General features: G+C 35.3%; 2 protein-coding genes across 6 annotated transcripts; one reads left to right on the forward strand and one right to left on the reverse strand.

Moving 5' to 3' along the window:
- The first annotated feature begins 1059 nt into the window (after positions 1-1059).
- LOC106157958 (NADH dehydrogenase [ubiquinone] 1 alpha subcomplex subunit 8) lies at positions 1060-3487 on the forward strand. 2 transcript variants are annotated; one of them, XM_087018063.1, is made up of 5 exons: positions 1060-1287; positions 1700-1884; positions 2115-2199; positions 2864-2968; positions 3034-3487. In XM_087018063.1, the coding sequence occupies exons 1-4, from the start codon at positions 1159-1161 to the stop codon at positions 2954-2956; spliced, it is 492 nt and encodes a 163-aa protein (XP_086874189.1). In that variant the 5' UTR covers positions 1060-1158; the 3' UTR covers positions 2957-2968; positions 3034-3487. The 2 variants fall into 2 exon arrangements, with proteins under 2 accessions (XP_086874189.1, XP_013389227.2); XM_013533773.2 differs by having other exon boundaries at positions 1061-1287; positions 2864-3487.
- A 143-nt stretch (positions 3488-3630) lies between these two features.
- LOC106157911 (tyrosine-protein phosphatase Lar-like) lies at positions 3631-27837 on the reverse strand. Of its 4 annotated transcripts, XM_087018057.1 has the most exons (10): positions 27556-27837; positions 26953-27276; positions 23725-24018; positions 22927-23250; positions 22591-22746; positions 21063-21084; positions 15778-15813; positions 12424-12511; positions 9903-9929; positions 3631-6956 (listed from the first exon to the last, which is right to left on the reverse strand). In XM_087018057.1, the coding sequence occupies exons 1-9, from the start codon at positions 27632-27634 to the stop codon at positions 9924-9926; spliced, it is 1329 nt and encodes a 442-aa protein (XP_086874183.1). In that variant the 5' UTR covers positions 27635-27837; the 3' UTR covers positions 3631-6956; positions 9903-9923. The 4 variants fall into 4 exon arrangements, with proteins under 4 accessions (XP_086874183.1, XP_086874184.1, XP_086874181.1 ...); XM_087018058.1 differs by lacking the exon at positions 15778-15813 and having other exon boundaries at positions 27556-27835; XM_087018055.1 differs by lacking the exon at positions 9903-9929 and having other exon boundaries at positions 27556-27834.
- Between the last annotated feature and the right edge of the window lie 92 nt (positions 27838-27929).

Consider the following 27929-nt stretch of genomic DNA (forward strand, 5'->3'; position numbering starts at 1 on the left):
TAATAATTAATTTGTACAACTAGCCGCTTCCTCTGTCCTTTGTTAAAGAAGTTATGACTGTGTCTTTTCTTGCTGGTTTCTTTCGTCTGCTGTCTTTGTGACAGAGAATGGATTGGGATGTACTAAGGGGCATCAAGTTTATTACAATATTAACAAGGGTCTGATAAATACATGAGTCTCCATTGTAATAGGGGACGATTAATTGTGACTTTAAAGATCGTGAAATCTTCTGAATCGTCCAAAATTAGGTTTATGCTATGTTAATTGTATATTACAACAAGGAGTTATAACTCCTTGATTACAACCATGCTTTTTTAATATACCTTATGTTTAGCTGCAGATTTTTCTTGCTATTGCTCTTTTAATTTCTTAAAGGTACATACAAACCGAGCATCAGTGAAGTGTGGATTCCCAGTAACACATCTAAACCACTTCTACTAGTTTCTTATACGACTCAAATAAATTTGACATGCCAAGGGATAAATTGAATAGATCACTCAATCAGTCATAAAAGAGCTTTAGACTGCTCCTTTTCTTTAAATTTTTGGTCGGAAATTTAACCTACAGTGTACTTTCGTGACCTACTTTCCTGCCCCATTGACATACAGCTTAGAATACTAGCAGAAAAATCCATTCAAACATCATTTTCAGGTAAAATTAACCATGCCTTTTGGTAATTCTCTTAGTTATACTACTTGAAACTATATATGCTGCCATTTGGTTGGTTTTTGTGACAAAAAAATTGACTTTGTATGCATCTTTAACATTCATATTTATAAAGACGTATTCTTGGAGATTTTCTTTTGTCTTATGCCATTTTTAGATTTATTCATTTCAATTCTATATGTGTCTATATTTGAATTGAAGCAACTTCAAGTAGTAGTAATTTATCGATAGTATGCACCAAATATACCAATGTAAAATTTGTATTGATCTGACAATTTGTAAAATAAAAATTCATGTGAAATTAAATCATGACAGCCCCCCCCCCCCGAACACATTTGATTGATTGCGTTTATTGCGACACTAAATATAAATTGTGGTAGAGAAGCTAGTCTCGCGAGAAGTTGATACAACGAGAACAGCAACCATCTTGTTCGTTGCGGCTGTAAGTGTTCGTCTACTTTGGTAGCTGGCTTGATTTTCCATCTTGGAAATATGGCCGCACACGGTGATGAATATCTTCCAACGTGGGAAGAAGTGACAGTTCCAGAATTGAAGGTGACATCAATAGCACTTCGGGCGATAGCCACTCAAATGGGAAAATACTGCGATGAACCGTCTAAAGTAAGTTAACATGTACCTCATTTCTCTGTGTGAAGTTGATGTAAAACGTTTCTAGTGAAAAGTTGCAATAATTGTCAAGCCATATTTATGAACATTAACAGTGTCGTATTTGGCAACAGCTTGATGCCTATAGTGCTGGGTACTTCACCACTGGTACGGAACGTGCATTATTTCGAGAAGCAACCCAGTAGCGTTTTGCGGGAAAATACCCGACTCGACTGGCGATCGAGACAGGGACGCACACACTGTTGTTAGTGCTATTCCACTGAGATAGCGAGCCTGGGTCTATACTGGCCATTCACTACAATATTTTTCATTCACGGCATAATCTGCCCAAACACTGGGTCAAACCTTGCTGTCGACAGAAATACAGTTTTTGGAGATGATTTTGAAAATTTTGATTTTTTTCCAGGAATTTATGTTATGTCGTACGGAAACAGGAGATCCCCGAAAATGCCTTAAGGCAGGTCGTGATGTGACTAGGTGTGGGCACGAATTCCTCATCAAAGTGAAAGAACGTTGTGCCAACCAGTTTCAGGAATACACCGAATGTTTAGACTATGTCCCTCATAGGCAACTTAAGTTTTCCTTTTTCGGGTAAGTTTGGTATTTTAAGTCTGTTCCTAAATCTCAATCAACTTGCTTTGATTCGCGTTCAATAAAGATGTTTCTACAATTTTACAACAAGAAGAACATGTAGATATTTTTGTTGAATCAAATATGCTCACCCTATTGCCAAATCTGAAGAAATAATACTTTGTTGGTAGCAGTGACTGCATCTGTTCCATATGTTGCATATATATACTTCTGTGATATATGTATTTCAGTTGTAAAAAACTGATGAAAGCATTTGACCAGTGTATATTAGAGAACTTCAATCAGACGGCCCCAGAAGTTGGATACTTTTCTCGGGTATGTTTTTTTTTATTTTTTTTATTTATTTTTTTTTTAAGGCAGAGTGTATTCAGAGTAGCTAACAAAGCCAGTGATCAAATATGGCGACCCACTAGAAAGCTTGCTGCTTAATTTCCAATTAGACAGTGAATAGATTACCTGCTGGGGTTTACGCAGCTAGCTTTCAAGTGGGTCGGCCATACTTGAATTGTGGATCTGTTAGACTGCGGTTCTGGATGCTCTCCCAGATATCCTTGAAAAATAAGTTGATATTTACGTCTAGGCATCACATGAGGATACTTTTGCTGTGCATTCATTGTACAAATTCGGAATCCCAACATAATGGTTGACAGTCATATTTTTTATCAAGAAAGAATTAGCTGTCACATTCAAGCCGATTTCCTTGAGATGCCATTTGTTCAGGACTATTCATTTTAAAAATTTTTCTCTCTGTGAAGTTGATGTAAAACTTTAAGAGAAAAGTGGCATTTGTTTATTATGCAGTTTATTATTTGGTCAAACAACAATTTCATATAAATCTAATGTATGTGTAGACAGTACTCTTACTTTAACAGTATATTCAACAGGTATTATGTGACTAGCACAGCCATATACATATATAATTATTTGTCTGGACTAGATAAATTTTAACAATTTCTTCCCATTTTTTTCTGTCCTTTAGGTACGAGTTCAATCTACCAGCCAACCTAGACCTGCCCCTCTTCAAGGACAGCCTAAACCATCAGAAGAAATCAGACTAGAGCCAGGGGAATAATCCAAGACATTCAACAAAATGGATTTTAACTAGTTTAAAGCCCTAATACTAAAGTTCAACATTTTAAAACTCTGTCACAAGTTAGATTTTCATAAGGCATCCTACAGGTTCAGTGGATCTCCGGGATAATTTATCTGGGGTACGAAGATGACCTACCGGTTGATCGTAAAGGCTGTCTGAGGCAGCCCTGCTGTGTGTTACTGAAAGGATTTTTTTATGCTGCATGTATAAGGATACAGATTGCTCACAGTTATGTTGAAACTACACAAAATTCATTGAAGACTATTTATTTTTTTCGAGTTTGGAGATTGGCCACAGCATTTTGTGTGATATCATGTCCCTTTCTCTGTGACATGGAGGGAAGTTCTTGGTCTCCTGTGACGCAGAAAAGGAACTCGCATTTTCCAGGATTTGTTGCAGTCAGTATCAGAACACTGAACATAGCATGGTGCCACTTTGGAGTGAATTAATTTTCGTCTGGAGAAATTGTTGTTGATTTTTCATTGTTAGAATAATAAATGGTCAAGTGTGTTTCTCTTTTTTTTCCCTTTCATTTGTTTCATCTCATTTGGCATTTACAACCACTGTGCTGTTGTAAATTTCTTTATTGATACACATTTTGTGAGCTTGGAACCATAAAAAAAAAAGTAACGCAGTGTTACAACAAAGATAAGTTAAACTTTTATAAAGTCATTTATTACATTAGTATGATCACTTTACAAATTGAGGTACACACGTGATTGAAATATTGTACATCCAGAATTAGAACAATTTTTACTTGAACATTCATGTACAGTTACAATATAATTACATTGTCACTTCACATATATTTTATCTTAATGTTTAATGAGTCTAATTTGGACTCTTGTACACGGCGGATTAATACTGCAACAACCTACGTGAATGTCTAATAGCGTTGAATCAAAAAGAATATATACATAAGGTTTTTGGGCTTTCCAGTGTCAAATCCTGAATAATTTGGCGTCTTGAGAACAGGCGAAGAATTTTGTGAAGTTTATACAACATTATCAGACAATAATTAAAACCACTTCAAAGATTATCACTCAAAATGAAGCGTCAATGGCCAGCTGTCTACTACATACTTCATTTCTGTGATAAAATCATTGAAATCTAAATACAGACAGCTTCAAATTAAAAGATGCAGGCAAATCTTTTTAAAAAATAACCAAGATCCAAAAACCAAGGAAGGCATCAGTCCTTTAAGTAAAAAATAACTTTTGGTCGTCCGTATATTACTGTATAGCGTAACACCGAGCTCCTTTCTATCTACAGGCTATATTATCATACTAATACTATACTGCTTCCCCTACAGCACCAGAAGATGTGTTAAAAATTCAAAATAAAACAAAATATAATACACAAATAAATGCTATTACTATTAAAGTTCAAACCTTCTGATACAATATCTTTTCTGCTTTACAAGTACATATATACAATAACGGTATGTCATTGTCAGTTCAGAATGACTATACCTTACAAAATGATTCTCTTTCTGGCCAAAACTAATAAGAAAACCTTATGTATAGATTTCTGCACAAAAAAATGTGACTGCAAATATGGATTTTTTTTTTCTTTTTTGTGATGTCCACATGATAGGGAGAGATTAAGAAGTCATGTTCAGACCATAAAAGAAAATCTGGTTTAACACATTTCAATATTAATGTGTAAAAGATGCTCACCACAGTAAAATGTGACTTGTACAAAAATGTATTTCTTAAAAACTCAAATCATAATTAACACCACACTGAGCCTATCATATGAGATACGCGGGTATTCAATGCAGAACTAGAAGTCAATGTAGAAGAAATAGATATAATAATTATAATAATGAAAATAATTATAGCATATTGCAGAGAAAGTAAATGATGAAGATAAAAACACTTTTTGTGATCACGAAGCATTTGAAATCAAACAAACCAAATATGCAATACTCCTTTTGCAACTTGTAAAAAATTTGAGACTTGTCTTTGAGTCCATTGATGGGCTTTGTGAACAGGTGAATAGGAATGGTTCAAAAGCTTTGTAACACTGACAAATAAAATCCAAACAAAAGCTTTGCATGCCATAGTAGAGCAAAAGCTTTAAGCAGGTTGTAGTAGCAATATTGTGTTAGAGAAGACAGCACACTAAAACTACTGCACCCTTATATACAGCTTTATTGGAGCTTTCAAAAATTAAATCAAGTTATTTTTAATATGGAAAAAGTTAATTTTAATGTAAAACAATATTGACGAATAAAAACTATATTTTATAAGAATGATATTTCCATGGTCTAACAAAAAGACCCTTTTTTCTTTTCCTTTTTTGCTGATGAACATCACGCACCCTACATGCCTAAAATCCTGATTCATTGAATATATTAATGTGTATAAACGATGTATCAAAAAAAGTTTGCAATTAAGTTACAAAATAAAAAGAAGCCATTACCCATTTTCAGGAACTGTCTACATAATTCTACGAACTTAAATTTTTTAAAACATTTTTATCATTTATTGATTTATCATGACTTTTATAATTTCATATTCCCATTCTTATAATCTAAAGCTACAATATATGTGTAGATATTAAAGAAGCTGATATGTTTTTTAAAATCACGAAATGTACATCATTTTTTTAAACTTTGACATAACTGCCCCCAGATTAAGTGACTCTCTCAAGTCCCATACAGAACAGACGACTAACCAGTCCCAGGGTCAAACATGGTGACCCACTACAAAGCTTGCCATTTAATCCAATTATAGGCATCGAATAGGTATCCCGTGGGGAAGTATTCAAGTGGGTCGGCCATATTTGCCCCTCTGACAAGTTAGTCCCCTATTCTGAATGAGGCCTTCGTTAATATTCTTATAATTTTCAAATGACTGCAAAGCAGAAAATGCACTGCCTGCTGTGAAAATGGCTACATTCCAATGGTAAAACTTGCCACTAGACTAGTAATAAAAACTTATGACCAGGGACATGGCCCATAAGCTTCAAAATGAAAACATCTCAGTACACCTGAGCTTGGCTCTTGCTGGAGTAAGGTACTAGTAATTTATCTTCCAGAAGTGAGAGAGACATTTCATGATTCAGCCTTCGTTTAACACTTGTCTTAGACTACAGTGTAAAACAAAGCCATTTTCCCCTGAACAATTTCATATTATTATAAAGTTAATAAAAGCACAGCAAATAACCAGTTGAAGTTATACAATAAAATTAGTGAGGATGAAACTTTAAAATTTTCACGATAATTCAACAAAAACAGGATCCATTAATCACGTTCCTAAAATCTGGTAAAAAAAAAGTGCTTTAAAATGGAGCAAGTCAACCACCAGTGACCTTGCTGGAAGTTAGTGATATGCCTTTGTGATTCAGATTATGATCATTTTCAAAAATGAAATTTTGCTCCTTTTTTTAAAAAAGTGTAATCCATATACAGAAGTTTCTGGGCTAAAAACTACAAAGTTTGCTGCTGTTACAACTTACAATTTACCCAATGCTGCACAACTACTAAATTCTGACATCAAAAGGCATAACTACACCCAACTACACACAGGCATGTTGACTATTTTTATCAAAAGCGGTTTAATACTTCAGATAATGACTCGATCTTTTCAATGGGCAAAAATTATCAGACTTTCAGATACATCATTTTAAAATCATAAAAATTGTATATTCTTTACAAAAGCATTTGTGGTGCTTTTAATGCATAAAATAAAACTATAAGGTAGTCTGCAGCTGCTTCCTTTAAATTTTGTACTAACCATAGGAATTAATGCTCTTATTTTAAGAAATTATGACTTAAAAATATGGTATCAGTAAAACTGACATTTTTCCCCATTGACAAGTCATTACCATATATTCTGTTTCAAACTCTTTTTATTTCTGCGTATTCCGTGTTTTCAGGCACTTTGAGTTGTGTTTTGCGTTTGGGTACTGCAGGTTTTCCGTGGATCTGAAGATCGGCATATACAATACCCTCCACATTTTTCTTCAAAGGCTGGAAATAAAAACAGTGTTACATTGTTTACAGAATTTTACATTTCTTCTTGTTATATCTGTCACAATTTTCTACATACAAGCTGATATCACAAAAGAAACCAAAGTTTCACTCTCAATTAGTAACAAATCACATCAACATTTGATCAAACATGCTTCCTCACACCTGACAATTTTATGTTGAAGGGGATTGAAAAGGTCAAGGTTGCCAAATGGTTGGGTAAAGAATGAAATCATTTTCAATGGTTTGTTTCCTATCTAATTATAATTATTATAAGAAGGATTATACATGAAACATTTAAATAATTTGAATTAGCCACTGATAGATAAATCATGTTACGCAGATTTTTAAAAACTTCATATGAAAATGTCCATTTCCAAATCTTGCAATTTAGTGTGGCAAATCAAACACAAAAGGAAATGTTTTTTTTTCTTTACCAATGCATAGTGAAGAGTTATTCACAGTACAAGATAAACCAACTGATAGGAATCAATATAACGGATTATGCAGAGGGCAATAACCATGAAAACATACTTCAATAGATTTCAACATGAATGAAATTTTACACATTTTACACACTTAAATCAAACAGATAAAAGTTTCACACAAACAAACACAATGGCCACCCATTAGTCATAAAAATATATGATTTAGAATACATAAATAAATGACGAATCATGCCCTACTTCTGTCTACACAACAACTACGTGTTAAATAAATATTTTTTTCTGCAAAACCAACTTTTGTTCACAAAAGAGGAAATTACAACTTTTTCAAAAATTAGTTGGTCCATCTGAGACATATCCACAATTTACTTCAAGAAATTCAGTGTTGGTGCAAATGTTAATTTGATTTCAGGACCATTCCCAGACCCCACCTTCTCACTTAATCACAATCAACTCAAGCAACCTAGATGTCGGTCACGCCTACTGAAGCAGATAGGGAGTAATTAATTATCATTTAGCAGCTTCAGTAGGCGTGCCAGACATCTAAGCCGCTTAAGCTGAAAGCAATTTAACAAGAAACCCCTTGGAGATGGATCAGTTCTGTTAGATTGACCTAGGTATGGGAACCCAGTCGTAGATGTAGGTAAATTGGTCTGCCTGTATCTGTGTGTATGTGAGAGGACGGAGGATTCAAGATGGCGGACAGTTCATGGTCCTGTCTTTTGTCTGAGAAGAACGTGTGATTGACCATAAAACATTTATCACATACAACGAGATGTCATGCTTACTCTGATGATCACAATAACACACACACACAACAGTGACAACATCAAATATATCACATTGAATATAAACAGTGAAATCATAATAAATAATAATGCTACTGTGTCAAAGAAAATGTTATCCCCAACTAAAAGCCATGACAACAACAATGGCGGACCTCTTCTCCCTCACCTGCTCTAAGGTCCAGTTTATTTGAGAAAGGGCTAAGAAAATACAAGACATCTTAAGACAAAGCTGTTGTAAAAAGTGGAAAGAAAAAATAGAGTCGAGACAAGGAGACTTTGTTATTTTTCAACATTATTAGATATATATTGGCCTGAAATGAAAGTCTGTTACAAAGACATATGAGACATTTACACTTGGTCCCAAAAACATAAAACAGAACATGTTCCTGTTCTCATTTCTGAGCTTTCGATCTAAAATCTACTGTGTTGCCTAGACTGTGCTGACGAGTGTTGCCCAGACTGAGCTGGGTTTGCAATCTTCATACACGAATGGGAGATGCAAATAATCTTTTACCATTATTATTTTTCTAAACATAAATAATTGATCAATTTCATGGCCCATTTCAGAGAGATAATTGGGCTGGAAGTCCAAATCCCTACTTTCACTTCAGTGCATTTGGTTCAGTTGTAGCTGTCACACCTAACACATTCCCCCTTTGGGCCACCAACTGCTAGCGCCACCTTTAATCTCCTCTTCAATTCCTTGAACAGTAATGTCCCTTTTTAGTGAAACAGTACCAGGATTTCTATTTTGACTTCGTACACAACAGGTTAACCATTTTGCCACACCTTGTGTGTACAAACCTACTGAGCTGTGTCTTTCCCTACATTACAGGATATATAGACACCAGGGACTTTTAGTTGAGGGTCTTTTCAATTCTATGATATGAACTAAGGAAATATCTTTGCAAAATATGAAAAAGAAATTATGACGCTGGGACTTTTTCAAACATGGATTGAATACTAGTACTTTAAATTTGTTAGAAAGAAAATGGTTGCAACTTCTAAAAACAAATCTACAGATTGCAATTAATTATTATCATTTTAATTTTTTTGCTCTACATGATAAGGAATGGCACCCACACTAAGTAATTATCAATAATGCACTCTGAGGAGAGAACGGCAATGCAGGTGCATGTTAAAAAAGGCCAGTAACGCCACACCTTTAACCTTGTGCCCAGCTTTGATGCACATAGCTCTGGGTCGCATTTCCACTTTACTTGTGACAGTTCAGCTCAGACTACACCAACTATGATAGGAGACCAATCTAACAGTGAGTGACCTATCCAAATGGCACTGGATGCAGCAGGGCAGTGAGGGTGATTCTCATGTTTATAAATCATTATCAAATGATTGAGGACGTCTATACTGAGTTAAAATGTCACAAATTGACTGGAAATGACCCCCAAATAGGCAAGTTTGCCTCGTCATTAATAGCAAAATGCGCTACAAAGACAAGCAAAAAAAAATTAAAAAATAAAATAAATCAGAAGTGGATCCAGGACTTCGAAGGATTTCTTTTTCTTTTTTAAAATTCTATACCTCTCTTGTGATGAAGGGTCTACAGGCAGTTGGGGTGGGCAGTGGGCAGAGAAGGCTGAGGACCCCCCCCCCTCCCTCTTCCTAACAGATACCTGGATCAACCCCTGCATGCAATGGCATTACAACAGCAAGGCATGCATTAAGCTAGAACAGCAATGGTTATCATATACCTGATGCTACCTATACGCTGGTTACTGCTGAAATAATGGCGACAATTCGGTTATTTTACTGCTGCAATCACGATGTCTTTTATGTCAATCTTAATCTATCATATGCAAATATAAATATCACATTTTTTTGTTTTGATTCCTAAAAAACAAACAACCTGCACAGACTGCAGTACTAAATATTCAAGAAATTCAATAATATTAATTTTTTTTTCTAAAACTGCAATCAAAAGGGATGAAATTGTATTTAATTATATTCTGAGAACTGTATTTTTGACAATATTTTACTTGACAATGTATAATAAAAACAAATTATTTTATAATGTTTTCGAAGAAAAAAATGGATACCCCTGATATTATCTCCATTCTTAGACTGAAAACACAAGAAGTATTATGTATATTGACTTAAACCCAAACTCTTACATCTTTAAACAGCGCTAGAGTGAAAAGCACATAAGAAAAAAGATATCTTCATTGATTTTTTTCAGGGAGGAATGGCAAACAGTGTGAGACTGAGGCTTTTATGATCAATGTCAAAATCAAAAGATATCAAATATTCAGACCAACAACTCATCCTCCTTTTATTACTTGGAAGAAAATAATCATAAGAATTTAGAAATGAAATATCAGACAAAACACCTGCAATAAAGGAGTGGCAAAGCAGACAGACATTAGGAATGCACGGTTGAACAGATACACAAGACCCTTCCTGCAAATACTGAAATATTAACACCACCTGAATTTTCCTCGTGACACGTGCACGCCCTCGAGCTCTCTCAGGCATTAACGACACAATATCCCAGAAATCAATTTCAAGGAGCTAGCTCATCCGAGAAAATTCCTAATCAATATCAGATAGGGTCAATTTTGCAAGAGCTGCTGAAGCAAATTAATAAAGATGATGCTAATCCGGCATGCTGCGTCAATGGAGGACCCATTATCAAGGCGTCTTCTGTGATTCTCGTCCACGCAGCACATGCCAGTCCTTAATCAGTAGGATGGGTATTAAATTGGCCCTGAAGGCACAGACATGCAATAGCATAGTAACGCAGGCAGTTAAGTATTTATAACTAATTGAGGTAATTGCAAATCCACTCGGTTTATGTCTTCGGATTTGGCTGCAATTTCGAGATTTCATGATGCTGTGTGGCGACCCCTATCCATGGGCCGGGGCACCTTTACCACCAGTGCATCCTGGGAAGTAGACTGTATCAACCCCATGCTGTTAGTTTATCCATAGTCCTGGACCACATATATAAGCAGAGATTCCAAGATTTTGCTTTCTTTGACTTCAAGTTCAGCTAAAGCGTGCAGTCAATGTAACAAAAGTTATAAGTAAGGGCCCTTCATCTGCATGATCAAGAATACATATATCTGCACACACACAGGGTGGCAATGCTGGTGCGAAAAAGCCATAATAAGTTTAAGCCCCTCCTCTGTATAATAAACACCATACATGACCCCATTTCTAAGGAGGTGCTAATTAGCGTGTCCAAACTTGACAGCATGCAATATTGATGGAGTGTTATCCCCCTGTGGCTTGCGTGCAGCACACCCTCACATAACGACCCCGCATGTAATATGCATGACTCTAGGATCGAGACGGCATTTCACGAACTATAGTACTATGTATGAGTTACTACAGAGTGGGCAATAATGAGAGAGGGTCTTAATGAGACAAATGGTCATCCACTGGTGAGCTATTTTCCTGTAAGTCTCTTTAACTCTCTTTTTATTCAATATTTACTTGATTAATAATGTTCAACTTTTCCTTTTTTCATTCTTTACTTTTTCCTTTACTATATACCTCTTTTCATTATTCCTTCACACTAATATGCAAGTTCTTTTTGGGTTACATAAAGGAAAAACTTACTCCTTCCCCCCAAACTTTTGCCACTGTGAGAACACGAACCCTAATTTGCCCACCTTACACCTTCCCATGCCTGATGGCGCCACAGGCATGGAAGTCAACATACTCTTTTTTTCTTGAATATTCTGTTCAGCCAAACCATTCTAGAATTATTGGACGAAATAATAACCAAAATGAAGAGAAACCAATTAGAGGCCTATTCTTAAGTTCATGCTTCAGCATGAAAATGATTCCTTTCCTTTTTTTATCTAGTAGAGAGTTTCCCTGCCATTAGCCAAAGGGGTGGTTGCTGCTCTCTTGTTACCATAAAAATCAATGCAGTTATTTGTGAAAACAGCCAAGATCATCTGCTCCTTTGCCTTGACTAATAAAGTACAGAAAACACTAGACAGAACAAGACAAAGTACATTTTAGTTTTTACCACTTTCAACAAAGATATCCTGAAAGTCCAAATACTATTACTGAAAGAAAACAACAAACAGACAAACAAACAAAAACCTTTAACATCAGTCCTAAAATATGATAGCTGTTTTTAAGATCAGGATTAAAAAAAAAATTATTGTAGTGTCATTGATAGTGTTATTTTATCAATTAGGAATTTAAATTGCTTAAAAGCAATGTGAAACACCTGTAGGTATAGTGTTATAAACTTACATCATCCTCCTTAGTAAAGTTGCCGTTCTTGTCATCCATATGTTCTGGGCTACTGTAGCCATCATTGGGGGCGCCCTCTGCATCTGGTCTGGAAGTGAAAGTGAAAGGAGATAAACATATGATTTGTGTGCAGACAATTCAAGAAATAATTCATTAAATGACACAACAATTAAGAGAATAAAATGAGATGTCAATGCATTTTTACATTACTTAGGACATTTATCTTTATTGAATAGATTTCAAGAGTATCATTGTGAAGAAACACCCATTTTCTTTTCTTTTAACCTTTATAATGAAAAGCAACATACAAATAAAATACTAATTAAACACAAGTGGGTGATGTAATTTTCTAATGTCAGATGGTTAGATGGTCATATTTGGTGACAGTATTTGACAATGTACATTAATTGAATAAATGATTATTGAGATTCAAAATTAATTTCTTCAGCATTCTGATCCCTCGTCGACTCGATCTGTATTAATTCAAAGTCACAGTCCAGTCGTATACAGTTTTTATTTAACCCCCTCCCCTCACTACTAAAAATCTTCTCTACGCATATTTCCTCGTAATTATAGTATTGTGGTTCTCTTTGATCATCATTAGGGCCTACGCTAACCTTCCCCATCATATACCAAACTATGTGAGTGTGTACAGTGTAAATGTCAGTAATGTGGGGGTAACCTTCTCCACAGAGAGCCTGACATTCAGGCAGGGTCAGGACTACAGGTGGAGCTACTACCTTGTCTTTACTATGGTATTTGGGTGTTGAGAGAGAAAACAGCACCCTGGTCTAAATATACACCTCAGGACGGTGCTGGAAAGTGGTGGTTTTTCAGAAGCTTTGAATGATTTTGTTCATCCCTCGTGTGCAGTGTGAATTTGCAACTATTTACTTTTATTTTCTGATCTAAGGAAAAAGGTTTTTAACTTTCGTTTTCTGTTAGTAGTAATCAAAATTTATTTTAGTAGTTTACTTAGAAACATTTAATAAGTAAATATACAAAACAACAGGTTGTGAGTGAAAGTTTTGATCATTTTTGGGACATAGTCTTTTAGCCAGTCTGATGCACATAATTCATAACCAAAGGCCTAACTAATTAATTAATTTATTAATTACTTCTGACAACAGGGCCAAATATAGTGTTGGGATGCTCATGTTACAACTTGTTGGGGAGACTTGGAAAAGAAATCAATTTAACAGGTGTATTAAAAATACGCACAATTTTCTGGGTTATCAATAAACACGCTGATTTTCAAGTTAAAAGTGACAACATGAAATGGAAATTGCATGACAACATGGTCTGAAAACCAAACATCATGGAAGGTGATTAAGCATGCACCACTGCACACCATCTGCAAATAAAAGCACGAAGACACGGAAAAAAGTTGTTTACTGATCACCGAAGTCTTTGATTTTTTTTATACAATCAACCAAAATAAACATAATTATCTTAGGGTTGGGCACAAAATAAATAACCAAAGTGATATATTTACTTAAACTTTCAATAACAATTCAAATCAAACATGAGAAAAAAATATGAATAAAAACGGAGGAGACACATACACAGAAATCATGGTGATGAATAATACGGTTGTCCAAAAACTGATAATACGTAGAAATGTTGTGATGAATTCATTCTGGGCCATTCCATAGTAGTCTTGAAGAAGTATCATGGAATGGCCCTATAACAAATAATCTAAGATACCATACCTATCTTTGAATACACAGGCTTCATAGGTAGCCTGCTCCTGTGCATGTCTTAATACAAATTGGATAAAAATCACAATGAAAATATGATACAATCTTTGGTAAAATGTTAAATATTATGCAAAAAAATTATTTCTATAAACCAAATTTAATCTCGTAGTCCATGGTACTTAAAATACATATCACCTACCAAAAGACCCATCTTGATTTTCTTTTTTATGAAATGGGCATGATAGCTGCTGCTGGGAAAGCTAGCTAAATATAAAGCTTAAGCATGCAAATTTGTTTTCTGGATAGAAAAACTTACCAGAATCTTACCAAATCTGTTGAACTTCAGATATTAAATAGCAATATAATCCATACAAACAATTATCAGAATGCCTCTTTTTGTCAATGAAGTTCCTTAAAAATGATCATGCAGCTAGTGTAACTATTAAGTCTAAGGCTCCATTCCCATTTATACCTTCCAAGCTGTCACATCTAACACAATTTCACATCCAATGCAATGTCACATCCAAGGCAATGACACATCCAACACAATGTCACATCCAATGCAATGTCACATCCAACACAATGTCACATCCAACAATGTCACACCTAACTCAATGCCATCTCTATATTGTTTCTGCAGAATTGTAGTATTCTCCAAGGAATCTTAATAATCTAATGCAAAATAATGCAAGCAATAAATCTGATAAACAAAGCTCATTTGAAGGGGCCCCTTCAATGTGTATTATGCTACTGCTTTTGTTAAGGATAGTCAAACGCCATACTTTGTCATTATAAAAAAGCCTGTTATCTGTGCCAACAGAGACAGTCTGCCAGGTCAGTGTCATACAAATTTGACACTCCTTGTGACTGGTAAAAGGCATATGGTGCAATAGGCAAATGTGTTGGCTAGGTTGCAATCAGCTGACTATTCAGGTATTCAGCGGGGGATAGATTATTACCTGAACCACTTAGCGAGCACTTTCATAGCTCAGCAATGCCTGGGATATCTTAATAGCAACTTTGGCTCAGGCCAGAAAGCTTGTATTTTGTGACAAATATTTGCATTGATTGAAATGATTTGTACTACCAAATTACTGTAGTAAAGAAATCAGGTGAAAAATAACAGCAGCTACTTATTAATACCAATATGAAAGAGGTTATAGCACAGTGTCAGCATCTGGTTAAAACATAAGATTCTGAAGCAGAGATAGCTCAATGACTGAAAAATAGAATCATAAACTACCAGAAGGTAATGCCAAACACACATATTAGTAGTTTTAATAACCCATAGCAGGATGCAAGGGAGGATAAAAATGTAACAAAAAAGGAAAACATCAAAAATATCAGCTAAGTGACAATACTTTTATGCCTTTTTTTTTTTAATTGATTATTCTACCAGAAGAAAAACTGGTCAAGTTATCTCCTGGTTTTCACAAGTACTAGGCAAATAAAAATGCCAAGACCACTAAACATTTTCTTATATTTTCTCCCTCCTCCCCTCCCTCCCCCCCCCCCTCCCAGTAGACATAAGTCATTGCAGTGGGCTGTTGCAGATGCAGGGAAATGTTGAACCTTGTAGAGAGGGTGTCTGTCAATCAAGATAGTAAAAAAGAAAAAGGTGAAGGAAGAACAATTGAATAAGAACTCTACTTACACAAGGGAGTAGGTGTGCCCACTATCAGTGTGAGGACTGAAAGAAGCAACAAACCCCAAGTCATTAGAAAATTATATAATACACAACAAAAACAAAATACAGAGACGCATTTCATTATTTCTTTTTTAATCCCACAACTGTTACGACTAATATTTGTTGCTAAACCAAAAGGGAAAAGCTGATGTAATATATGTTTGTTTTTACTTCAACAAAGCAATTGTACACCTGTTAGAAATATAAACAGAATGAAGCCATACAATACACTGCTGTACACATATTTAGATATCACACAATATGGAAAGTTTGGGTTTCTATTTTGGTTTCACTTTCACATCTTGAATGTAAGTGTAGGTGAAAATTCTCCCTATCCCCCTTTTTTTTTCATTTTCCTGTCTCGGTCACCTTAGACCCCATTTCCAGAGATAAGATCGATCTACTTAAGATCGACCTAACTCCCTAGGGGTTCACGCTAAATAGCTGTCAGCCGAGCGGGCACGAAAGTTAATTACCCCCTTCCAGTTTGTAGTAGGCGTGACGGACATTTAAGCCGGATTATCTGACAGTAATCTAGTGAGACTCCCCGCGGGGATAGATCGATCTAAAAGCTCTGGGAATACTCCCTTAGTCCCATACCAAAAAGGACCGTCCGCCCTGCCCCCCCCCCCCCCCCCCCCCCCCCAAGCCTTCACCATACACATGCATGATATTTAGTACTACTCATGCATAAATAATGATGAAAATTAAAGAAGGACAGATACAAATGTTAGTAGGATTAGTATTAAATGTCAGGACGGCACCTGGGGGTTTTCTTTACTTCATTCTAGAACATTTTCTCCACATCTGCATTCTGTTTTGCCTTTTACCTTCACAGATATTTGCAATTGTATCAATAATTCACTACCGAGTTATCAGAATATAATTTCAGTAACTTGGTCTCATCATTCAAGGAAGAGAAATGTTCTGGACTCGTACTACGTACTAGAAGTACTAAATGATTTAATAGCTCAAGTAGATTTCTTTGCAAGATTGCTTGACTATGTTGTAGCTGTAACAGTTCCAGTATTTGCACAACTGGTCTTGGACACACACACACACAAACACACACGGCCAATTAATTAACTTAATAACACAGTAGAAAGTGTACTTGTTGAAAACTTGTGAAAGGAGTAACACCCCCTGTGGCGTAATGACATGTTACAACCTGTCAAAGTTGACCCCTCTGCTCAAGTGAATCACACGCTGTGAAACTAAGGGACCATTCTCATACCTAGATCGATCTAGCAGGATCGACCCACCTCTGAGGAAATCTCAATAAATTGCATTCGACTTAAACGGCTTAGATGTCTGGCATGCCTACTGAAGCTGCTAAACAATAGTTTTTTACCCTCTTACACTGTCAGTTGGCATGCCAGACATCAGAGCCGTTCAAGCTGAATGCAATTTAGCAAGAAACCCCTCGGGGATGGGCCGATCCTGCTAGATCAACCTAGGTATGGGAATGGAGTCATAGAAACAATGACTAAAACAGATCACACAAAAGATAGACACGAGTTTTCACTTCGGCCAGATACTATTTTCAGTATCAATAAAGCACACTTTGCTTTTTATTAATAATAAAATATACATCTGTCCCACCTGTAAAAATTTCCTATTGACTCAGAGATTCTATCAATAACAATTCTTACGCTTTCACTGTGTACTTTTTGTTGGAAACTAGACGGTTTATTAATAATTTCTACATGAGATAGTTGGTATTTTTCTAGTCTCCAGTCTGGCTAGGAATTCCCCTCCAGCTATGTGTACAATGTGATGCGCCTGACCTTGCATTTTCTCTGTGATTACAAGCATGGCGTAAATAAACACTATAGCTTCCGCAGCACAGAAAGATAAATAGTGGAAATTCATATTGCTTTTTCTCTCTTTCTTTCTCTCTCTCTCTTTCTTTTTTCAGTGGCTCGCCCACATAAAGATTTACCCAACAGTTAATGGATGAGTCACAAAAAATAAGATGGCTTTTTTTTGAAGTTAATAACTTGCACATTTAACTACAAGAATAATGTTCTATTCACCTTCATAGATTCTCACTTTCAGAAGGTAGCAAGACTGAACCAGGGCTCCACAAGATCTCTGAACAGACATTTGTAGATCTGGAAAACTACTTGTTCCTGTCCAAAATCACCTTTAAAACTGTGTGTGTGTGTGTGTGTGTGTGTGTGTGTGGGGGGGGGGGGGGGGGGGGGGGAGAGAGAGAGGCTCAGGATGCCAGGCGATAAGTAATCTACATAAATTACTTGCATTTGCAGGCAACTTTGACTTAGTAAGTAAATTCTCTATGACAGGAGGGGCTTCAGAGATCATTTCCCTGGGCAAGTAATGATAACATCAGTGGCAAACAGTCTATTTTATCTCAGGTGTCATCTCCTTGTGAACAGTAAACAACCACTGGGAGAGCTGCTTATAGTTTTTGATTAATCCAAAAAGTATGTGTATCCATTACCTACTAGTATGGTTATTCCTCTCTCTCTCTCTCTCTCTCTCTCACACACACACACGCACACACACACATACACACACACACACAGAAGTAATTTTTGAATGCAGCAGGCTTTTTGTATCTTTGTATGTCTGCATATCTTTCATAATGATCTTTTTTCAAGTGATGCCTGCCATATATATGTATGTGTTATTTCTATTATTGCCACTCCTCAGTATTTCACCATCTAAACACACCTGGGTATTCTGACATTCAATAAGCAAGGTCTTGTCTTTTGTGAACTCCTGGACCCTATCCACTTCTATCTCTTTTCACTTCAACTCGCTGTGTCTATTCTTAACTTAAACAAAACATTAAGTTATTTTTTACAGACCCTTTGAAGGCAGACTTCCTTCAACCAGGTGCTTCCCTACCACTGGTACCAAGTACCTGTGCTTTAATGGGTAAACAACTGCCTCTTAAGAGACCACTTCTCTGAGCAGGTGCCTGTTTTTGCAGATAACATTTAAAATGTTTACAAAAACAAAATGCAACAGAAGCAATGTTTGGGTGGTAAAGGCATATATCCTAGGGTGTAGCTTTCATGTGTTTTTTTTTTTTATCTGATCACACCTCCAACTTTCACACCCGTGATCTTTTTTTTTTTTTGATAAAAGTAGTGTGTATCACTACACCAGGGGAGATCTGACATAGATAAGGATCACTGCGAATATAAAACCAGTGGCAGGTAAGTTGCCACATGTTAACACACCCTGGTAGACTAAATAGAACACTTTGAAGTCAACCACTACAAGGTGATATTTTTAATCTTAGCACCTGGAGCAAAAAAAAACATAATTATTACATTAGAATCCAACCACAGCATGAAGTTTTTATCTCAACATCTGAACGTGTTAAAATAATAAATAAATAGCCTAAAATAAAGTGTTTTCCAAACTGTACATATTAGGCACCGACTCCGAGATGGTTGGTACTTCTGTTGTGGAATGATACAAATCTCTTACCCTGCAAGGGGCTACACAGTTTTTTTATATTGCACAGTTTTATATTTATTGCACTGAGATAAAATGTTTTCTTTTTTTATGGAGAGTAACTATATATAAAGCAATATGACATTCCAGACAGCTGATGCAGAATGTTTCATTTTCAGTTTCGTGTTGATATATGAAAAAATGAGACCTATTTAAACTTTGTGAGATATTCCAAAATGACAGAGAACAATGAAGTAAATCTTTTGAAAGTGGGTGTTTGATATTTTTGAAAACGAAAGTTTACTCATTATCTCAAGATGGTGAGTCAGGGCCTGAGTCCTAACTTTAGAAAACAATACCAGTGTTTTATTTTACAAACTCCATGAAGTGTGACAGCAAGGTGTAAAGAAAACTTCCGCGTGACATGTCAAAAACCTAAGCTTTGTCTTCAGGGTGTGAAGTTACTGCACTGCAGGCAAGAAAATGACTGCCGCGTTAGGAACATTGATTGTTCTTTGTTCCTCCTTTATTAAGAGACTTTATTACCAGCTGTCTTATTACAAATGCTCTGTTATATCACTCACTGTTCTCTGCTTATTGATTGGATCCATGTCCATATTAATAAAGCATGGATTTAAAGGTATGGCAGATGTCATGCTTAGGTTTACTGTCCCGTTTTCTCTCAGACAAATACGCCATTGCACGGGGAACAATTAAAGGTCCTCGCTTCATAATGAAATCTAGAAACTTTCAGCTCTGATTTCTTTTTGCTACTCGCTAGGCAAACAGTCACTTCGTTTACTTCATAGATCTGTTTTTCCTAAAACACACAGTCTGGTCAATATGCCATTCTTAGAAAAAATAAAAATAGACAGGCTCTCTTTTTATCTGAAGAAATATCAATAAATTCAGAGCCAATATTTAAGATCTTTTTAAAAAATTCTAGAAAGCTAACAAAGTTAAACAATACAGAAACTTTTGTGGTAAATATTTTTTCCTGACAAACTGTGATCTTTTAATGAATATTTCATTTCAATCGTTCTTTTTTCTTCTTCTTTTTTCATCCTATCGCAAATCTGAGGAAATAAAGTTTACATTACCAGGAAAAACATACTAAAGACATTAAAAATTGACAGATCCTCTACCAAACACTACCTTCAGTTAGAGTGACCCTGATACAACTTAAACAGAAAGTTTTTTTGCTTTTTTTTTGCAAAAATAAAATCATACAACTATCCACCAAGTTAGCCTCGTATCTTAAAACAATACTTCACACATTCTATAGTAAGTCTAATCTGATATTAACCATCTTACAAGTTGCTAAATACCGCGTGTAGTGAATACTGAAGGTAAAACACGCACATACACACGCACACATGTACAGACAAAATAATTAACAGAGACTGACGCACATGTGCAGCAACATTCACACCCTGAACATATCATATACTAGTGCTAGTTTGATATATATACTACAACTCAAGCCACAATTCACCGATATTTTAATTACTCAATCTTTACAATGGGCAAAAATTTTCAAACATTCAGATACATAATTTTAGGATCACAAACTCATTTTTCTATATAGGATTTGTGCTTTATTGAATAGAAAAGAACTATAGAGCAGCATGTTTTTTTCCTTTAAATTTGGTTCCTGCCACTCAACAGAAATGTTCTAATTCTAAGATTTATTACTTCAAAAACACAGTATCTGTGAAATTCACAATTTTCCCGATTGAAAAGATCAAGTAATTACCACATTCTAAATGGTATCTTAGCTAAATAAACTGTGGCCACTATTATACACAGCTCACACTTACCTCACATTGGAACGGCTTGTCTCTGAAACATGAAACAAAATAAATAAATAAATAATAAATAAAATAGACAGCACTGTTCTCATATAGAATTATGACACAGAATAGACTACTAAACTTAAGTAGGCAGTAAAGCTGGCAAATATACAGACATTATCTAACGTCAGTTACCACATACGATTATTATACAAAATATAAAGTTTTTATTTGGATAGGTTAATAGTTTTTATCTTTTGTATAATATCTTTCTATTTCTAAAGCCCTTCTAGCATGCCTTCAAAATGAATGCTTTCTTTAAGCGCATAAGTTACTATTTAATAAATTTTTTGGAAAAAAATCTAAAAGGAGGAAAATCCCCTTCAATGTGAAATGACTCCTACTGATACACTTCCTAAAACAGTATAATACACTTTCTTTTCTCTGGGAAATTCCCCTTTAAAGATTAAATGCTTCTTTGAAGTGAAAGTGTCATTGTGGCAATTATTACCATTACAAGGACCTTAACCATTAAAGTCAACCAGGACAAAGAAAAATTGCTATTATTCTGCCTGAAAGCTAGAAAGTAGGGACAATAGGTACTAGTAACCTAAAACCTAAGTCACAAAATGACTCAATGCACTTGATAGGCATTTATTAAGTGTTACATCACACACAAAATACTGTTTTGAGAAATTTACTGGGACATCCCACCTGGAATCACATTTAACACACACGGTGTGTTTGATGAAAATCCATACCAGGAATCGAATTATCATGCATCACTTCATTTCTCATTCATCATTTATCTCGGGGACAAACTTTAATTTGCTAATGTGTCTGTGGCTTGGGATGATCAGTGGACTGATCATGTTTCACTCTTTGTGATGAACCACCCCAGGACATCAACAATGTTAGGGACTTTTGTCTGACACAAACTAGGTCTACAACTTAATGAAATACAAAACTTTTAAAAGGCTGTTTAAATACTAGAAGCTTGGAGTGAAAAAAAAATGAAATGGCATATCATTTCATCTCAGTTTTGGAAGGAATATTCTTTGCAATTTCAATTTGGTTGGATTTGTTCCTCCCCAGTTTTGACAGGCATACTAGTACTTATTTCATTATTTCAAAGGGATGCATCATATTTTAATTAGTACATAAGGCATCCAAGCTCTCTATACTTAAGAATCAAATAGGACAGCTGTACATAAACAATGAATAAGAAGACAAAGTTTCTTTAAAAGATGTTGATTAAAGTGAAATACGTACAAGTAATTAGCTACAAATGGACCAAAGATAAAAAAGATTAACAGAGCACTGTCTGGGTGTACACAAGCTTTATTTTGGTATACATTAAAAACATTTACTAGTAATATTTTACTGAGAAATTTCCAAAAATAAAAAAATAATTCAGTTTGACATAATAATTGTTTCCATGATTAAAATGAATCTCCGTGAACATCCTAACCAGATTTAAATATAAATATATTTTGAAATTTAAAAAAAAAATTTAGGGTACCAATAAAAAATGTTTTGGTTTTTTTTTTTTTACCTTTTTCTTCATCCCTTGTTTTGTGTTTCTTCTTGACACAGTAGGTGTAGGTGACACAGGCCAAGACAATAATCACAATGACCCCCAGGATGGCCCCTATTATCCCCCCTATGGCCTCTCCAGATAGACCCCCCACTGTGGATCCAGTAGTTGGTGCTGAAATGAAGAAAAAATTGTGGGTAATCAAGTCAACAAAAGCAGCATTTCAAATAAAAAGAAAAAAACTTTTGTAAACAAAATCCGGGTGTGTTGATTTAAAAAAAAGTGACTCCCTTTCATATCAACCAAGGAACTCAGCAGTAAAGTGTCAGAAGTGGTAAAATTATTTCTACTTACATGACAGTGTAATTCTCAGGACCTTGCTTGGTGGATCATTCAACTGGTTCAAAATGTTACTGGCCTGGCACTCATAGTATCCAGGTTTCTGAATGTTATTCAGGTTAAGAACAGAGGAGTTATCGCGATTTCCACTTCGTGCTTCTCTGGTGTTGGATAGCTCTTCCCGAAAAAACCACTTGAAGTTGGGTTGAGGGTCACCAGTGGCTGAGCAAATGAGAGTGACGGCTGAACCTTTGACAAACTCCACACTGCCCATTGCTGAGTCTATGATGGGGAGGGCACCTGTGGTGGTATAGGTGATCTCAGGGTTGCTGGCAGCAGCTGAAATATTGTCATGTTATTGTATCACAGTGTACAAGATTTTTGTCTAAAGTGAGGCATATCTAGACTTTGCCAGGACATAAATTTTTGCCGATTTTTAAAAAGCTTTGGTAGAACTATCCACTATTAACTGGCACAATCATTATGATAAATAAATGGTCAGGACAATCAAAATCACCATCAAGCTGGTGTGGCACATACATACATACAGATCAAAATTAAACTCCTTCCAGGGTTGAATTTATTTTAGCCAAATTACTGGATAATGTCAGTAAAATCAAAAGTCAAAACTTATTCAATGCTAAATTTCCTGAAAGAGGTACCATTTTTCCCCCATTTTCTTTCTGCATCATTGTAAACCAATTAGAATTTTAAGTTAAAGCTTTTCACTAGAACTATGTTAGCATGAGTACAGTACTGCAGCAAAATTCTTTCCTTGATGTACTTAACTGATTTCTGTTGATTTTTACTTACTCAGTGACACACTGGCCGACTTCTGTCCAATCATACATGTAAACTGTGCGCCATCATCAGAGGCTGAGACATCTACTCTCAGCTCACTCTGTCCATTATATGTACAACCATCACTATTCAGGACAGGGTCACTTGACTGTGCCTCTGAGGTCCTATTTTGTTGCTGACCATTCAGAGACCGGTACCATGTGATCCCCTTGGCTGGACGTCCAAGCTGACCAGAGCACATGAACTTTGTTGACCCCTGGTCATTTAATTGCTGGGTGGTCAAGATAGGGTTTTCACTGGGCTCCACTGGAATATGTACACATATTTGCTTATACTAGCTATAGTACATTGTAATTGAATGAATGAAAAAATAGCAATCATAACCAAGAATATTGTACACAAACCATACAGACATCTGCAAAAGCTGCATTAAAATACAATTATTGAAATTTTTGTGAATTACTGTTATCTAAAGGTAAAAGCAGACATATATTTTCGTGTAATTTCTAAAAACTTAATTAATTCAGAAAAAAATTGAATTTTATGATTTTTCTCCACAAGGTATTCAGTATATATTCATGTAAATCTTTATTTTCTCTTGACGAAGCACAAATTTAAAATAATCCTCAATCCTCCCAGTTCAATTCAATTAGAAAGAAGTTAATATTATAATTTAAAGCAATAATAACTCTTCCTTTGAGATTCAAAATTCCGCAAGAAATACATTGTAAACAACGCATGCAAATATATTCTATTGCATTTTACCACTAAAACGGCCGTTATTGTAGTAAAACTAAAATTTGTGCTTGTCAATAGGGCTTTCGATGCCTTTCTTCCCTGTCGTTAAGGCAACCGTTGCCAATGACGTTAGGGTGTCATGCGGATTCTCGCGTTCATTCGAGACCAAAATAACTTCTGGCGGCAAAAGCCTGATGCAATAGCAGACGTAAGTTGCGAGTTTTTGTACAGTGCGTCGGATAACGAAAAGCCAAGAATAGCACAGATAGCACACATTGTAGATATAAATGCATTTTGAGCAATAAGACAAATATATATTATGAATCTTATATTATTGTTATGGTGTTGTTGTTGTCTGCTTTTCCCGCGGTTTTAAGTAGGTCAACAGAAACTATCGCTCGATATTGTGTGACTATGCAATGTCAGAGAGGGCTCCGTGAGTTAAAATCTCTTAAGAGATTTTAACAAAAAACCAAACGTTTAGGAAAAAAACCCTGGACCAACTTTGAATGCAGGAATGGGGTCGCTGACCATTGGTAAGTACGGGAAAATTGCCGTTTACTCGAGGAAAATCCAATTTTTGGCCAAAACGAAGAGTTATTATGACTTTAATGAAAACAAAAAAGATCCAACATTCAATTTTAACACACACGCTGGATGCTGCACCCCCCCTACACACACACAAACACTCACACACACACACTCTCTCTCTATCTCACACACACACACACACACAAACACACACACACACTTGTAGACCTGTATACTAGTACGCCTGTGTCTGTTCACCTTGGATGATTCTTAGATATCTGGTTACCTGGAATACAGGTGTGCTCCCCAGGGGGTTATCTCTGAACAACAATAATATTTATTATACACTTCATCAGATTCCTAAAAATGGCACTTCCTAAGTGTCTTAACCAAAAATCTTATTAGAATATATCTAAAGTTACAGTTGATGCCAAAATTTTTAGGATCTTTTCCCTGATCGTAAACTAGGAAAGTGAAACAACTGAAGTTTGTTCCTGCTTCCTGGTATTGTGTGTCACAACTAATGCTTTATGTCTGGTTGTACCATTACTACGTCCCACATATATATATATATATATATATATATATATATATATATATATATATATATATATATATATATATATATATATATGATATCCAGTACTTCTGTAGCTAGGACTAAGCCTTTAGCTAGTGTGTAAAACTTATATTTAATTTGGCTAAAACACATAGTACTGTAGAGATAATCGAAAATGTCTGCAAATCTAACTCAATTTTTAATCTTAAAACTTATTTGGATATAAATTAAGTTACATGGAAACACTAGCAATAATGCATTCACTGTTCTAGTAAGCATGTTAAGGAAACAAATAGATCATGGCACTACTGTATGCCAAGAGGTTAATATCTACATTTCTCCACTCACTTTAGCATCGGGTTTTTGGCCAAATGCTCTAAAAATTCTTTGACTTAGTTGAATCAAACTATAAAATTTTTAGCTGTCTTTGCACTGATTTAAGTAAAAAGATTTAAAAAAAAAAAATCACTCAAAGTATCTCTGTAGTCAGTACTTGACTTAAAAAAATCTTAAAGTGCATTCAGTATGATTTTATAATTTACCAATATTTCATGAAAGTATCAGTTATAGCCAAAATCATTTATATCTTGTATTGAAACAGTTGAGAAAAAAATTTTAAAAATCAAAATACATAGTGCTGTGTTTCATACTGAGTCACTTGCCTTTTCAAAATTTACCAGAAATGGCAAAGTCATTCTGATAATGCAGGTAAGTTTTTAATAAGACAAACTGAAAATATGAAATTGTCTGTTGTTTTTTATGTTTAGTACATATCCTGCTTAGCAACTTACTAGCATCTTCATGAGAGAAAGAAAATTTTTAGTAAATTTTCTTATTCATTTATTATTTTCCAGCAAAAAAATTTACAGCCAAAAAATCCTGGATAGGATACCTTTACTAATAAACTGTGCAACTGAGTGTTTATTGATCAGATCAGGGAAAATAAATGAATGTCATAAGCAGACAAGCAGCAGTGCCTCAGATCAGTTCAGACATGTGTTTGCTTTTATAACTCTGTCACTACAACATTTGATGACAGCCACACATCCCTCACTGCCCCTCTCACTGACACAGAGACCAACCCCTGCAAAAATATTGTCTCACTGAACACTCACTTATGGTTCTCAATCTGTCCTAGAACCAAAGCTTTTAGTAAACTATCATAGCAGTAAATTATAATGCAGCGCAGAGAAGTGGGTGGTTATATACTATAAAATTTGTCATTTTTCTCTCAATCAACATCCATTTATTAACAAATGTGCTTTCCCACAGTGGTATATTTTAAAATATATTTCTGTAATACATACCAAAGTATTTTCAAAAATAAAAAAGACAGAAAGAAGAAAAGACAGAAAAACAAAAAGAAGGAAAGAAATGAAATACTTAAATATAAATAAATCAGGAATGATTACCTTTTATCATCAGCTGTACAGAGATAATCTCTTCTGTTCCTCTCACAGTCACCCTACATCTATACTCTCCCTCATCTCCTGGACATTGTGTCTGCTGGATATTAAGTGTGGCAGTTTTGGTACTCTCCGACAATGTCCCAGATAGTCTGTCCTTATCGGGGCTGGAGCTTAACTGATCACCATCAGGAAATTGTTGAAGTATTTGTTCAGTTCCCCTGAACCAGGCAACAACAACTAGTCTTTCTGATGCTGTATATGCGCACTGCAATGTTGTTGTCTCTCCAGGTATGCCAACAACTGTAGTTTGGGTTATAATTCCAGAAACTAAAAACATAAAAGGAATATAATGAAATATTACAGTGGTATTTTAAACTTGGATTCTTAAATTATAATGCCATTATTCACATTCTACCACATCTACTGTTTTACATTTAAATGAACACGCTTCTAACCTAAGACTCCAGCAAAGCCAAGGCTTAAGCGCAAACGTACGTTTTACTTCAAAATTAAATCCTTCATATTTTCTAGTACTAATAATTAAAAGAAGGCGTTGATAAGAAATGTCAAATCCACCATTGCATATATACATTAACTCTAACTTACCTGCTAACAGCAATATTACGATGACCAGCAACGGCTCAAAATTGAATTTAGATCGACTTGATGATAAACAAACCGCCATTTGTCAACAGGAGCGTCGTTTACAAATTAACAAATAAAATTAAGTTTGATCAGTTTCCAGCTCTCAATTCAGTGTAACAAACTAAATCTTGTAATATTCACTAGCTCCAGCATAAGTGATAGATCCTGTTAGTCCTTAAACTGTTGGGAGGTTCACACGGAAATAAACAGTGTGACCCGACTTCAACCTATTTTATGCAATAGATGGCGCTAAAGGTAAGACAAGCTAGCCAGACACTTCATCACTTCCTAGAATGGTCATGATATTTTTTCATGACTTGCTTTCTTGTATTTTA

The sequence above is a fragment of the Lingula anatina genome, chromosome 7 (assembly GCF_051362555.1).
Source record: "Lingula anatina isolate TDL-2025a chromosome 7, LinAna3.0, whole genome shotgun sequence".
NCBI lineage: Eukaryota > Metazoa > Brachiopoda > Lingulata > Lingulida > Lingulidae > Lingula > Lingula anatina.

Bases quoted from the DNA above. Each gene is read 5' to 3' on its own strand.
- LOC106157958 (XM_087018063.1), top strand. From the start codon at position 1,159: ATGGCCGCACACGGTGATGAATATCTTCCAACGTGGGAAGAAGTGACA. The intron at 1,885-2,114 runs GTAAGTTTGGTA...TATGTATTTCAG, and splicing joins CTTAAGTTTTCCTTTTTCGG to TTGTAAAAAACTGATGAAAG. The intron at 2,200-2,863 runs GTATGTTTTTTT...TCTGTCCTTTAG, and splicing joins AAGTTGGATACTTTTCTCGG to GTACGAGTTCAATCTACCAG.
- LOC106157911 (XM_087018055.1), bottom strand. From the start codon at position 27,634: ATGGCGGTTTGTTTATCATCAAGTCGATCTAAATTCAATTTTGAGCCG. The intron at 21,085-22,590 runs GTAAAAAAAAAA...TTCATGTTTCAG, and splicing joins AACAAGGGATGAAGAAAAAG to AGACAAGCCGTTCCAATGTG. The intron at 6,957-12,423 runs GTAAGTTTATAA...TTTTATTTCCAG, and splicing joins ACTTTACTAAGGAGGATGAT to CCTTTGAAGAAAAATGTGGA.